At 49.4% G+C, this 13,234-nt stretch overlaps 1 protein-coding gene across 2 annotated transcripts in view; it reads right to left on the bottom strand.

Annotated features, from left to right (window-relative positions):
• Window positions 1-341: 341 nt before the first annotated feature.
• Window positions 342-13,234, bottom strand: part of arhgap17b (Rho GTPase activating protein 17b) — a 30,033-nt gene continuing 17,140 nt past the window's right edge. The window contains exons 1-18 of one of the 2 annotated variants that reach the window (XM_080009621.1): window positions 12,536-12,609; window positions 11,784-11,895; window positions 11,236-11,312; window positions 11,037-11,139; window positions 9,056-9,124; window positions 8,871-8,952; window positions 8,082-8,209; window positions 6,960-7,071; window positions 6,622-6,703; window positions 6,397-6,477; window positions 6,092-6,205; window positions 5,899-5,990; window positions 5,565-5,703; window positions 4,408-4,680; window positions 3,370-3,491; window positions 2,783-3,193; window positions 2,347-2,398; window positions 394-531 (exon numbers count right to left, since the gene is read on the bottom strand). In XM_080009621.1, coding sequence (XP_079865747.1) covers window positions 2,391-2,398; window positions 2,783-3,193; window positions 3,370-3,491; window positions 4,408-4,680; window positions 5,565-5,703; window positions 5,899-5,990; window positions 6,092-6,205; window positions 6,397-6,477; window positions 6,622-6,703; window positions 6,960-7,071; window positions 8,082-8,209; window positions 8,871-8,952; window positions 9,056-9,124; window positions 11,037-11,139; window positions 11,236-11,312; window positions 11,784-11,895; window positions 12,536-12,579 — 2,049 coding nt within the window. In that variant the 5' untranslated portion in view covers window positions 12,580-12,609 and the 3' untranslated portion in view covers window positions 394-531; window positions 2,347-2,390. Of the gene's footprint in view, window positions 532-2,346; window positions 2,399-2,782; window positions 3,194-3,369; window positions 3,492-4,407; window positions 4,681-5,564; window positions 5,704-5,898; window positions 5,991-6,091; window positions 6,206-6,396; window positions 6,478-6,621; window positions 6,704-6,959; window positions 7,072-8,081; window positions 8,210-8,870; window positions 8,953-9,055; window positions 9,125-11,036; window positions 11,140-11,235; window positions 11,313-11,783; window positions 11,896-12,535; window positions 12,613-13,234 lie in introns of those variants that run through there. The other variant, XM_088845572.1, reaches the window with a different exon arrangement.

Raw genomic sequence — 13,234 nt, 5'->3', positions numbered from 1 at the left:
CTTTAAGTTTTAAATCGAAGATTTCAACAATTTACACAGCTCAATAAAATGATCATTTCCATGCGCAAGATTTGCCAAATGCAAAACCATCAATTCTTGAAACCATCCAAAAAGGCCACGTCTGCAAAATCAGTGGAATCACCACCTTTTGAGTCTTCCGAAAGCTTCCGGAGCTCTGGGTTTATACGGTTCCAGTCCCAGGGTCCAAGAAGCCGTGTCCAAGTACAATGTTTTTTCCCCCCCATTTGGTATCAGAACCCGAGCGGGGTTGTGGTCCGACACGCTTAAAAAAAAAAAAAAAAAAAAAAAAGGCTCGGTGCTTGACACGCGACTGAGCCTCGTCTTACAGGAGCGAACACAAACGTGGCTTTTTGATCAGTTTAATGAATGACAGTGAGCGGCCCGTCCTCCCTCACAGGACGGTGCTCTCCAGCTGGATCCCTGCGTCTGCGGGCGGAGCCGGGGGGGGCTCGGGGCCCGCAGAGCCCCTCCCCTGCAGGTCCATCGCCGCCTCCGGGACCAGGCCTCCGTCTGTATCGGGGCAGTCGGGTCGAAACGAAACGTTAGTTACGCCAAAAGCGCTCCGACTGGGAGGCGGCGACGCGAGACCGTCAGACGGAGCACACACACACACACACACACACACACACACACACACACACACACACACACACACACACACACACACACACACACACACACACACACACACACACACACACACACACACACACACACACACACACACACAGAGAGAGAGAGAGAGAAAGACCTCAAGGATTTCTGCGTATTGTTTCTCGACCTGGTCGCACTGCACCAGTGAAGAGCTGGAAAGGTTTTCAAAATGGTCAAAACGTCGCTGGTTTGAAGAGCATCCTTGGTGTTTCAATCTTGGAAGGACGTTGTCTGGCGTCAAATGGAGTTCAAGTGTGTTTACTGGACGGTGCACACTCCCCCCCCCCTCCATTTTAAACTTTGAACAATATGGTGAGAGACCCATCGTCAGGAAAATGGAAATGAAGAGCGTGAGCAGTAAATCGGCTCAAACTCGATTTGACACCAGCCAGGTCTTAAAAATAAAAAAAACCTTAAAACAATAAAGCACTATTTAAAGCAACACTACGTACGTTTTTTACCTTAAAATAACAGCTTCAGAATCATGTTGAGGCTCCACTGACTTGTAATATGGAGAACGGAACCTCTTTTCATTGCCACCCACCACACTATGCAACTTTGGTGTTCGGGTTCGAAACCGTGGAAAAGGTGCTTTACGGCACTACGTCACTTCCTTGATGTTTGGCTTGGTAATTAATGTTTTTTTGGTAAAATTGAAAAAAAAAAAAAAAAAAAAATTATAAATTTGCCAGTCAAAATGCCCGGTAATAACGCTCATAGGAAACGTAGCTGCTCCACCTCCCCCGTGCACCCGGCCCTCACTTTCACTGCGCCCCGGGGTTTGCGTCATCCTCTGCCTCGAGCGAGCGAGCCGATCTGGCAGGCCGAGCAAATCTGGCCCCGGCTACAGGAAGCGGCGAGGTCCGCGCAAGGGGCGCTGTAACCTCGGTGTACATTACATCTGCGTTTATAACATCGACCGTTATTGAAACTTGACCGATAAGGTTCAAATTTGTCCGGTAATAAAATGATCTTCGCTTTAAGACGGTGGTGTAAAAGTGCAGAACTGTGGGGGCACCAAATACCAAAAGTAACATAGTGCTGCTTTAAGGAGAGCCTGACAAAGAACATACAGAGCAACCGCATCATGGCACACAGTGTGGAGCCCTCGCCCGTCAGAGGGTTTTTTTGGGGGTTTAAGTGGGTTAGTGAATAAAAACAGGAACAGAAATGTTAGCGTCAACAGGAGTAGAACCTGCTGGGAAGCTGGAAAGGATCGGTTTGCCATTTTTCAAGCCGGTCCGAATTACATGTCGGCTCCCATCATTTATAACGGATGAGAACGTGAAGCTTACGATATAATCAGACCATTTTCATTATGTTATACTGAATAAAAAAAGTTGCATTTTATCGGGTTGTTTTGGACCAATTTGCACAACTGCAAATCAGCTGTTTTGGCTACATCAGCGCTGACGTAAGAGACTAGAAACAGGACACTCGGTCGCTTCCCACCGGCAACCCGCTGCCGCCGACGTCACGCTCCGGATGTGCCGCGGCACTTACAAACGACGGCTGCCAAGGCCGGGGTTGAAAAACAGCAAACCTGTCCCCTTTCGGTACCCAGGCACACGACGCTTGTGAGAGAGGAAGCGTTTGGTTAGTGTTGAAACCACAACGTGCACAAACGCAACGGAAAGAACAAGCGGGAGCAAAGCACAAGCCAAGTCTTACCATCACCTGCCTCTCAGACCTCATCCTACAGGCAGGGCAGCAGCTCAGACATCTGCAACGTTTACATATTTCCCATGCATCAGACCACCACATTTACAATCGGGTGTGCGAGGCACAGGAGGAGGCAGTGGGGAACCATGTACGATGAAGAGAAGTCTCAGCGGGGGGCCGTTGGTCTCAACGCACAGGAAGCTTATTTCAAACATTCTACGGTCAGGTCGGGTTTAATGCGGTAACTTACACTAACATCTGGAACCACAACAGATATAATTCTAACTAATTCTGACTAGATCGGCTGACCAGGCCAGAAAGTCAAATTTGCGTCGTTCTTGGTGTGTAAAGGCCTTAGTACCAGCATACTTAACGCACTTTCATTATTCTAACATAGTGGGAAGTTCCCCGGCATCGCCTTCAGGCTCAGCGGTGGATCTCGTACCTGTGATTATTTTAGAGGCGGAGCTGCAGGGACCGTCTCCATTGTCATTGGCCAGTGGCTGAGGGGGCGGCGGCATGGTGGGCCGGGGGCGCGGCTTGGGGGCCGGCCTAGTCGGGCGGGGGAGGGAACCGGAGTGGAAGGAGGAGAGCGGGTTGGCGTGGGGCCCGTCGGAGGGGGGGGTGTCGGGAGGGGTGGGGGTGCCGGGGGGCGAGGGCTCCGACTCGCCCTGGGCGGGCGGGGCCTGCGGGGGCTGCGGCGGCGGGTGGCTGGGGGCGTGGATGGGGCTGTCCTTCCCGCTGTGGCGCCGGTGGGTGACGGGCGGGTGGTGAGGGGAGCACGGGGTCTGGCTGCCGGCATGCGAGGAGAAGGGGCTGGCCTGCTTGGGCGGGGCCGGGGCCTGCTTCTTGGTGCCTATGGGGTAAAAGGTTGAAAGGGAACAAACACACGTGCAATGCATTTTTCTGCCCCGTGATGCCAGCAGCCACTTCTTCTGCGCCACACAATTTAATACCGCAATATATCATTACGCCCCCCATGTTCACCCGACATGAGGATCGCTTAATCCTAAAGAACATTTTAACTCTTACCTCTGCGGACCATGTGCGGACTGGGACCCCTGGACCCGCCATGAGAGTGGGGGGTTCCTACCGAGAGATGGGCCGCACCATTCCTCTGTGGAGGAGGGGTGGACGCGACGTCGCGCGCCGGACTGCGGAAACAGAAGAGGTCAAGGGGCCGGTTAACATGTCACCGTTCGTCCATTTGATGCGGTAGAACGGGCGCGTCTCGCGCCGCAAATTTGAAAAAAGCCGCTTTCGACGATGACGCGGGACTGAGATCATCATGGGCGCACGTCGAGCGATCCTCGCAACAAAACATTTAAAGTTTTTTTTTGTTTTTTTTTAAACTTGCTTCAGACTCCGTGTGGCGTAAAAAGAGAAGACCCGCGCCGCATGCAGGATCACAAGGTTAAGCGGAAAGAAGGTGGAAAGCATGCATCACGGACATCAAGCAGGAAGCTGCGAGCCTCGTCAAAACACACAAGCTGATTTGAGATCAATGGCCCTGTTGACAGGTGGTGGAAAAATCAATACAGTTCTGGAACACAATCCGATTATTGATTAGGATTCAAGAGGTTATTTGTCACATATACTTGAACGAATGGCAGTTTGGTATTGCCTACGATTGGTCTTTATTAGAGCCGTCACAATTATTACATAATCACAAGCAATTGAAAAAAATCTAAAAAATGTAATCTATTCTACAATCACGTTCCCATCCAGTCAAGCCAGTGCTTGAAATGTTGAAATAAAGCCACATTTGGACTTTTCTTCCTAAGGTGGACGTGTATCATCAGTGTTACTCTAGAGACTCCCACCGTGACAGTGGTTTAAGATCAACAGAAAAGACAATTCATGATCCAAATGAAATGTCATGATCGTGACGGCCCCAGTCTTCACTCTGCGAGGCCGATCAACATGGCCGACCAACATGGCCGACCAACATGGCTTGCGCTGTTAGGACGACGACAAAATCAGACACGGGGACGACACGGAGGCGACGTTAAACGCCTCCCGGCGGCTGATTGGCGCCAGAGGGACGCGACCCGGCATGCTCGTCCTTACCTGCATTCCTCAGCGCCGAGCTGGCTGAGACCCTGAGGCTGCACTGTGGCTACTTGGACCCCACCGCCACCACCACCCTGACCAACACCGCCTCCACCGTTATCGCCGCCGGCGCCCGGCTGCTCGGCCTCGGCAGCCAGGGACAGGGCCGGCGGCTGGGGCTCCGGCAGAGGGGAGGGCGGGGGCTGGAAGGCGGGCGAGGCAAGCTGCGTCTGCCTCTTAATTACAGTGCCGCTTCTACGGGGAGACGGCTCCGGAGGTTTGATACCGGGGCTGAGGAATAACGGTGGGAGGGAAGAGGAGAGTTCAGCAGGGACACGTTAGAGAGCGAGAGAGGGAGGGAGGGAGGAGGGCGAAGAGAGCTACCTCCCAAGTGAAATCAAACCAAATGGGAAAAGAAAACAGGAGTCATTGAAATACCCGTAAAAAACCCGAAAGGCCACATGACAGACGTTGGAGCTGCGACTTCCTTCGCACGAAGAGATGAGACGGACGCAGCAGCACGACGAGGAAATGCAACACAGGAAACCCACACAAAACATACAGCCAGCCTACAGTGCAACCTGGGCTTTAATGTAGAGTACAGGAAGTTACAAAGGAAAGAGAGAAGGTACAGAGGCTTAAAGCGGAGATGTCTCCATTCCCTTTCACTGGGCGCGGCATCATCACCGGCATGTTTGTCAGGAGCCTCGGGGCCCAAACCAACCTCGCACAAGTACGAGGACGTTCGAGCGACGCAACGGCACTTGCCCTCTACCGCCCCCCAGCTCCCGGGGGGGGCTTACGGGATGGGGCCGCGCCTTAGGGTTTGCCTTCACATACTTGCGTCAGGTTCGTTTAGGCCCCTCAGAAACGCACATCATTGTTGGCACATCTTAAATTCCCATAAATATCACGGTAATAACATCAGCAACGTAGTGTAAACACGACGCGACATTCCTTCCTTTCACCCCTCGGGGTCGGGGGGGGCGGCGGGGGTGGGGGCGGGGGTGCGCTCCCGCGCGGTTTGAGGCCTCTGGCACGGCGGATCTCCCGGCGGCGTCTCCGTCACCGTGACGGAGTCGTCGGCGACCACATAGAGGGCCGCGCCCCGGGACTCCTGCCGGACCAGCGTTCTGGGCCGGGGGTGCAGGCCGAGCTGAGGGCGGGACAGGTACCTGTCTTTCCTGGGGGTGTGGGCGTCGCCCTCCTGCCCCACCAGGCTGCCCGGGCGCCTCCTCTCCAGGCCGGGCTCCGGCTCCGGGGTGGCCGGGTGCGTGGGCATAGCGAACATCCCCGACACGTTGAAGTCCACGTCTGGGGGAGGAGAGATGCGGACACATGATCAGCATAATGAAGGCGGAGTGCAACACGATTAATCAATAACAACCTCAGAGCCCAGGCAATCAGTAGTTCCTCGCCCGGCGTCCTGCAGTTTTAAATTATTATTGATTCAAACTATGGAGGAAAAAAAAAAAAAAGAAAAAGAAAAAGAATGACTGTTTGTTTTACCATCAGGGAAGAACCAGTCGGCGTGCTGAATGATGGGCTCTATGATGGCGACCACATGGACGGACGTAGCAGCAGCCATCTCCGCCAGCGTCCTGAGTAGCACAGCCACACAGTACAGACCATAATTAAAATAAAGCAGATAAGAATACGAGTGAATATGGATGATTTTTATTTTATTTTTTTTATTTTTTACCCCTCAGTCTTGGCCCACAGCAGGTTGGGCCCCAGTACGATGGCGATGTTACTGGGAGTCATCTTGTTCACGTCACTGTCCTGAGCCAGTTTAGCCAGGAACTTCACCAGGTACCTGCAACCGCAGCGGCCATCAGGGATTCACACTGCGAGGAACCTAAGCTCATTATGTCTTCATCGACGTCCCATTTAAACGACCGACTCGTCCGTCACTGAACGATCACTTCACTTCCTCGAGGTATGACATGAAGTTGAATGCAAACAGTACCAGCGGCGGAAAACAATCGAACAGAACGTTGATCTTACCGGAGGTTGGCTTTGTGCGTTTTCGGCAAACTGTCACATATCACCCACAGGGCCTGGAGCCTCCTGTCGGGGTCCGACACACTGAAAACCAACAGACGCGTTAAAGGAGGGGTCGGCCCAGGACAATGACACAGCGCTCCGGGTGTGTGTCCAGCCCCCACCAGCACCACGTGAGCGCGTCACAGAGAAGCGGCGTAATAACAGAACGAGTGTGTGTCTGCTCACTTGGAGGCCTGGATCCACTCGTCATAAAAGCCAAAGGTCATCAGCGGCTCAGGGAGCTCCCTGAGGTAGGACTTGAGCGCTCCTGGACCAGAGAGAAAAAACAAAGCAAAACCACAGTGAGGGACAGCCGGGGGTCCGGAGGGTCGGTGTACCGTCAGTACATTACCGCAGGGGTTCCCAAACCTTTTTTAAATTTTTAATTTTTTTATGTCAAGGTCCCATCAGTGCTCAGAATTCTAAAATATTTTGCTGCGGGCCCCCCTGCAACTCCTTCACGGACCCCTAGGAGGAGCCCCGGTTCGGAGACCCCCCCGCCCGGGTGGACCCGCGGAGCGTACCGGCTACGGCGTGGGGGTCCGAGTAGAACTCCACGAGCTGCGACGTGGAGCAGTCCAGCGCTGCCTTGAGCTTCTTCAGCTTGGAGGCACCGGCCGCGATCCTGAAGAGACCCTGGACGAGGAGGGTGGAGGACGACGTTTCAATATTATTATGAGGTTAAGCCATCGTTTCAGCGCCCCCCCGCTGTTTGTCGCTCAAAAAAACAAATAAAAGAAAATTACAAAAATCGGCCCGTTGTAAGACAAACTATTAGGTTTAAATTGAAATGAGTGAAGAGGAGGAGGCTTGGTCTCCGGTGAAAAACATTTTTACTCGTTACTAATAGAGATCGAGCGTTTGAGGGTGAGAAGCACTCCAGCAGGGATCCCTCTCTCCTCTAATAAAAACGTCTTCAATTATACCTTTCTGGGGGATTTAGTGATATGGTTACGCTCTGAGAGGGTATTCGCTGGGTTAATGGCACCCAGATGTGCACGCATACGGCCCAGATACGCACGCCCAGGGGTGGCGGACCACAAGTCGGCCGCAGATGGTTCCGTTCTGCACAAGCCATTACCCAGCATGCAGCGTGCTGGCCAAGCCTCCCGACCGAGTTCAACCTCCATCCCCGGAGTGACGCTCGCAGTGGCCTCACGGATTCACATCAAGTCGAAACCACGTCGGGGTTATTTACGAGCTGCAACCGCTGATCATTTGGACGCTCCCAGAGCTCTGCAGCCCAAATTTAACAGAGGAGACACCCCCCCCCGTGACTCTAAGGGCTCAGTCTGGCAGGATGAGAAACTGACTAGGAAAGAAAAACGACTTCAAATTAGGATTTCTCCACCAGATGCATTGAGTGGCGAGTTGGGAATGTACAATGAGGATATAAGATTAAGATCCAACTGCATAATAATAATAATGACATCATTATCTAACTCCCGGCATCGTAACATCACAACACACCCCGTCCCCTGTGTGCTGAGACAATTAGCTTTCATATATTAACTCAGCTTGCAGCAATTTACAGAGCTGCCAGATCCCACTAATCCATGAAAAGCCAATTGCAAATAAAAATACAAAAAAAAAACATTTTTTAAACAAGGGTCATGAATAACAGGGACATTTAGGCGGTGCCCCACCTCCTCCTTCATGCCGGTCTCCAGCAGCATCATGACGCAGGCCTCGATGGGCAGAGCGATCTCCCTGTTGCTCCTCTTCAGATGCTCCTCCAGCAACGAGCCGAACGCCGGCTTCTCCATCCACGAGTCTGGAGGTGGAGGAGGAGACGCAAAACCGACAAACTGCATCGATACCAAAATATCAAGATACATGTGCGACATTTATGGGAAAACGCCCGTATTTTTCTACCTACTCCAAATTTTTTGATCAATGGGAGTCAACCCGTGTTGCAACGGGGAGAATGTTGTGTCGGCGAAACACGTGCACCCATTGATGGAACAACAAGGTTTGGATTAAAGAAATGACTTTTCTGTTAATACCAGTTTTGATACGTCGGTAGTTTAGGGATTAAAACTGAATAGGACTGGAGGTTTGTAGAGTAAATATTTTTTTCCCCCAAAGCAATTGCATTTGAGAGCAGTACATGATTTCTATTTTTACATCTAGTTACATAAAAAAATGAAAACAGTGTTGAAAATAGGACGTTTCCGAATCTGCATTAGTACCAGAACTGACGGCAAAAGTGTCAGTACCGCTGCTGTCCACAGGGGGCGCTGATGTCAAACATCCCAAACCTTTTGGAGCGGCCTTTATATGCCAGTTTAATAACTAACCCTAATTCAATCTCACCTGATTTTCATCATTGCAAGGAAAATTAAATATCATGTGAGGGAAGGGAAATTAGAAGATAAAAGTGAAAAATGCATCCACTTACGGTATAAACGGAGACTTTTTAAGGTTGTGTTTACCTTGTTGCAGCTGGATGGTTGGTATGGCTGCCTCCAGCACCGCCAGGGACCTCCTGTGGTATTCTGCCTGGGCCTCCAACAACTAAAACACACATTTTTACAAAGAACCGAGCAAATCATCATTATAAACGACATTTAATTCTGATTCCAATTCCAGATCATTTGCATCAAACTGTTGTACCCACCATGACATAATGGCGGGCGTACTCCCCTTCCTTAGAAGCAAAGTTATACATGTCGGCAGACAGCTGGTCCTGTGGGGAGGGATAGGTTCAGAAACATTTTACACACACACACACACACACACACACACACACACACACACACACACATATACATACGTATATACACACACACAATATATATATATATATATATATAAAATCAATTAATACAAAGACACTTGATATTCAGGTAACTTAACAGTATGGTGCTTGTACTGTGTGTGACCTTGTCCAAACAACAGCCTCCCTGTTCAGCCTGTTCATTACAAATGACCCCAGGTTGCCCAAGAGGCCCGAGTAGAAGCTTTTAATTTGACCCCAAAAAAAAAACAACAAAAAAAAAAGAATGTTCTGTGTTCACTCGGAACGAGTGAACACAGAACATTCTCACAGTGACTCAAGGTCAGAACGCCGCTCTCCTGGTGTGTTGTGCTCTGCACAAATGTAATTTAAGAGCGGAAACCCTAACCCTCTTCTTAAAGAAAAACAAACATGTTGCAATTTAGGAGTTGGAAACCAAGCGTCCAGATCCTTGGTTCCCAAAGTGTGGCCCGCGGCACACTAGTGGACACCGAGGATATTGCAGGTGGGCTGCCAAAAAAATTATACAATATATTTTTCTTTAAAAAATGTAGTAAATTAAACAGGTACATGTGCACACACACACGCGCACGCGCACACACACACACACACACACACACACACACACACACACACCCCATTAAAACCACCTGCCTATTGTGTAGGTCCCCCTTGTGCCACCAAAACAGCTCTGACCCGCCCAACAATGTTTAGGTAGGTGCTACGTGTCAAAGTAACATCCACATGAATGCCAGGACCCAAGGTTTCCCAGCAGAACATTGTCCAGAACACCACACTGCCTCTGCAGGTTTGTCTTCTTCTCATAATACATCCTGGTGCCACCTCTTCCCCAGGTAAACAACCCACATGCCCCCGATCATCCACATGAAGAAAAGGTGAATTATCAGACCTCCATCTTCTTCCATTGCTCCATGGTCCAGTTGTGATGCTCACGTGTCTATTGTAGGTGCTTTCAGGGGTGGACAGGGGTCAGCATGGACACTCTGAGCGCTCCCATACGCAGCAAACTGCCATGCACTGTGTGTTCTACACCTTTCTATCATAGCAACATTCACTGTTTCAACACTTTGTGCTACAGTAGTTCGTCTGTGGGATCCAACCAGACGGGTTAGACTTCACTCCCCACGTGCATCAATGAGCCTTGGGCGTCCATGACCCTGTCGCCGGTTCACCGGTCGTCCTTCCTTGGAGCACGTTTGGTAGGTAGTAACCACTGCATAGCGGGAACAGCCCACAAGACTTTTGGTTTTGCTGTGACCCAGTCGTCCAGCATCACAATGTGCTCCTTGTCAAAGTGGCTCAGATCCTTACGCTGCTACTACTGACTGTTGACTTGCTGCCTCATATAATAATAATAATAATAATAATAATATATAACACACACACACACACACACACACACACACACACACACACACACACACACACACACACACACACCCCCCCCCCCCCACCCACCCATGACAGGTGCCATTGGAACCAGATGATCGATGTTATTCACTTCACCTGTCACTGGTTTTAATGTTGTGGCTCATCAGTGTGTATTTACATAAAATGAATATAATATTTAATATAAAAATAATATTTTAAACGTCATATTTAGAATGAAAAAAAAAAAGATGCTAAAATGTAAACGCTGTGTAATCCTGGGAACTCAGTGGCTCTCAAAATGGAAAACAGATCAACAAATAAGGGACCAAAACATCAAGAAAGCTGAAATGACACGACCGGGCCCTTTATCCAAGATATTTGCGCGGTTCTCAATGAACGGCTCCTTTTTTTTTTATTTGACAGTCAATGAACCTTCGATGGGCCCCGCCCCCCCAGACACTGAATCTACCTTGCAGATTTCCACTTTATTGAGGGCCTCGTCCATCTCGTCTTTGAGGGAATCGGCCTTGGCTGCCATGGCCTGGTTGTAGGACTTGGACGCCTGGTACCACCTGGAGCACCAGAGGTCAGAGGAACATTTAAGACACGCGCGGCGAAATGGCAATTCGTGTCAATAGACGGGATGAGATCAAGTCTTTAAGCCACACCTGGCCTTGGCAGAGTCGTAGTCCAGCACCAGCTTGGCCAGCTGCTTCCTCTGCTTCAGCACGTTGGGAATATCCGTCTGGAGAGCCACCGCAGAATTACAAACCACAACACGGGGACGCAAACATGATATGAGTAACTCCAAATATTCTACCCCCAACATGCTCTCTATTTTCTGCTGTCCCCTTTTTGCTGCTGGAACGATGTTAACTTCCCAGTTGTGGGACTAATAAAGGTTTATCTTCTCTCTTATCTTTAAACCCTCTGCTCCGTTTGGATTTTTACGACAGGAAATGTGCAGAACGTCCGACAGACGGCAGCACCAAAACGCACGCTGGGATCCCATGGTTTTCACTGTGCTCACTAGCCCTCAGGGATGGAGGCTGGAGGAGCTTTTCCTGATCTGCCTCAGATGTTTCCAGTGCAAACATCAGGTCATGCTAATGTTGTCATTCTAGTTTATTTGTTGACATACGACCGAGGAGCCGGATTTGCACGCACGACATCTCCGCTATTATGGGTATTTTCGGGAGCCGGCGAGACGTTCTACCTCCGCCAGCTGGTTGACGGGGTCCAGGACGTCCCTCTCGATCTGCACCTCATGCTGCATCAGCTCGCAGGCCAGTCTGCCCTCCGCCTCCCCACACACCTCCATCATCTTCCTGGGACACACACACACACACACACACACACACACACACACACACACACACACACACACACACACACACACACACACACACACACACACACACACACACACACACACACACACACACACACCCCTTATCACCATGTCACATGCAGTTGTACTCAAACATGTAAGAGGCTCCTTGTTTAACTATTTACACTCCGGCACTTTTTAATACGTCGTTCAAACTGGGAGTGACGACGGGGTTATTTGGGTTATTTTGCTTTGAATAAAGACATTTCTAATTAATTTGTCAAACAAACTTAAATAAAACATTAAATAAAAATAACTAATAACAATACAACTACTAACACTAATAATAACAAGAATAATAATCATAATAACAACAATTTAAAAAGTAAGAAAAAATATATAACATTTAAAAATTAACATTTAAAAATAAAATAAAATAAAAATTCAATGAAATAAATAAGAACTACAACTTCACTAATGTTACTTGTTTCCTCGTGATTTTCTGAGGATGACGCACAGTGACTATTGGCGACAGATACAAATACGTGCATTATTAGTCGGCTCTAAATAAATGGGTTTCTAAATGAGGTAAAGTGAAACGTTTAATGGCAGAACTCAGCCGCCGCCTCCAGACTGACCCGATGAGGCTCTCGTCGCCCAGCTGACCGCCTCCGTCCTGCATGGCCTGCGACAGCGCCGTCAGCGGGAGCTTCTTCTGCGGTGGAACAAACACCAGCGCGGGGTTCACATTTCAGTGCGACTCTGCCGCCACAATAACATAAATAAGCCGCCGTGGTGACACTTGAGTAACCGAGTGGTTAGAAGAAAAAAAAATTTTTTTTTTTTTTTAATCAAACCCAAGAGTGCATGAGAACAGGACGTTACAAAGTTATATAGAGACAACGCTGAATATGGAGTTTGTGTTTTTTCAGCTTGTTCTACTGTACACAACTGTGTGTGTGTGTGTGTTCAGCAGTGACACACACACACACACACACACACAAGTCGGCCATCATCCAGTCCGAAATATCTTTCTCCTGAATCTCTTTCATCTTATGTAAGAAGTGATGCTATGCAGAGATAAGACGCTGGAAACTCCTGCTCCATTGTTTTTTCATTATTTAATAAAATCATTATTATTTAAGATATTTCCGGGAAACTCAACATCCATAGAGGCCCATTGTAATTTTGTTGCGAGGTCAGCGTTGCGACGACCGCCCCCCGCCCGGTGTATTTAAGAATATTTTATTTCCTAAAATTGGAACATGGTGTCGAGATCAAAAAATAAAAGTGTGTGGTGTGGCGGTGGTGTGGTTTGAGCAGCCACATCTTCTGTC

This window comes from Zeus faber, assembly GCF_960531495.2.
Source record: "Zeus faber genome assembly, chromosome: 11".
In the NCBI taxonomy this organism is placed as follows: Eukaryota; Metazoa; Chordata; class Actinopteri; order Zeiformes; family Zeidae; genus Zeus; species Zeus faber.
This window is presented reverse-complemented; position numbering and strand designations above follow the sequence as displayed.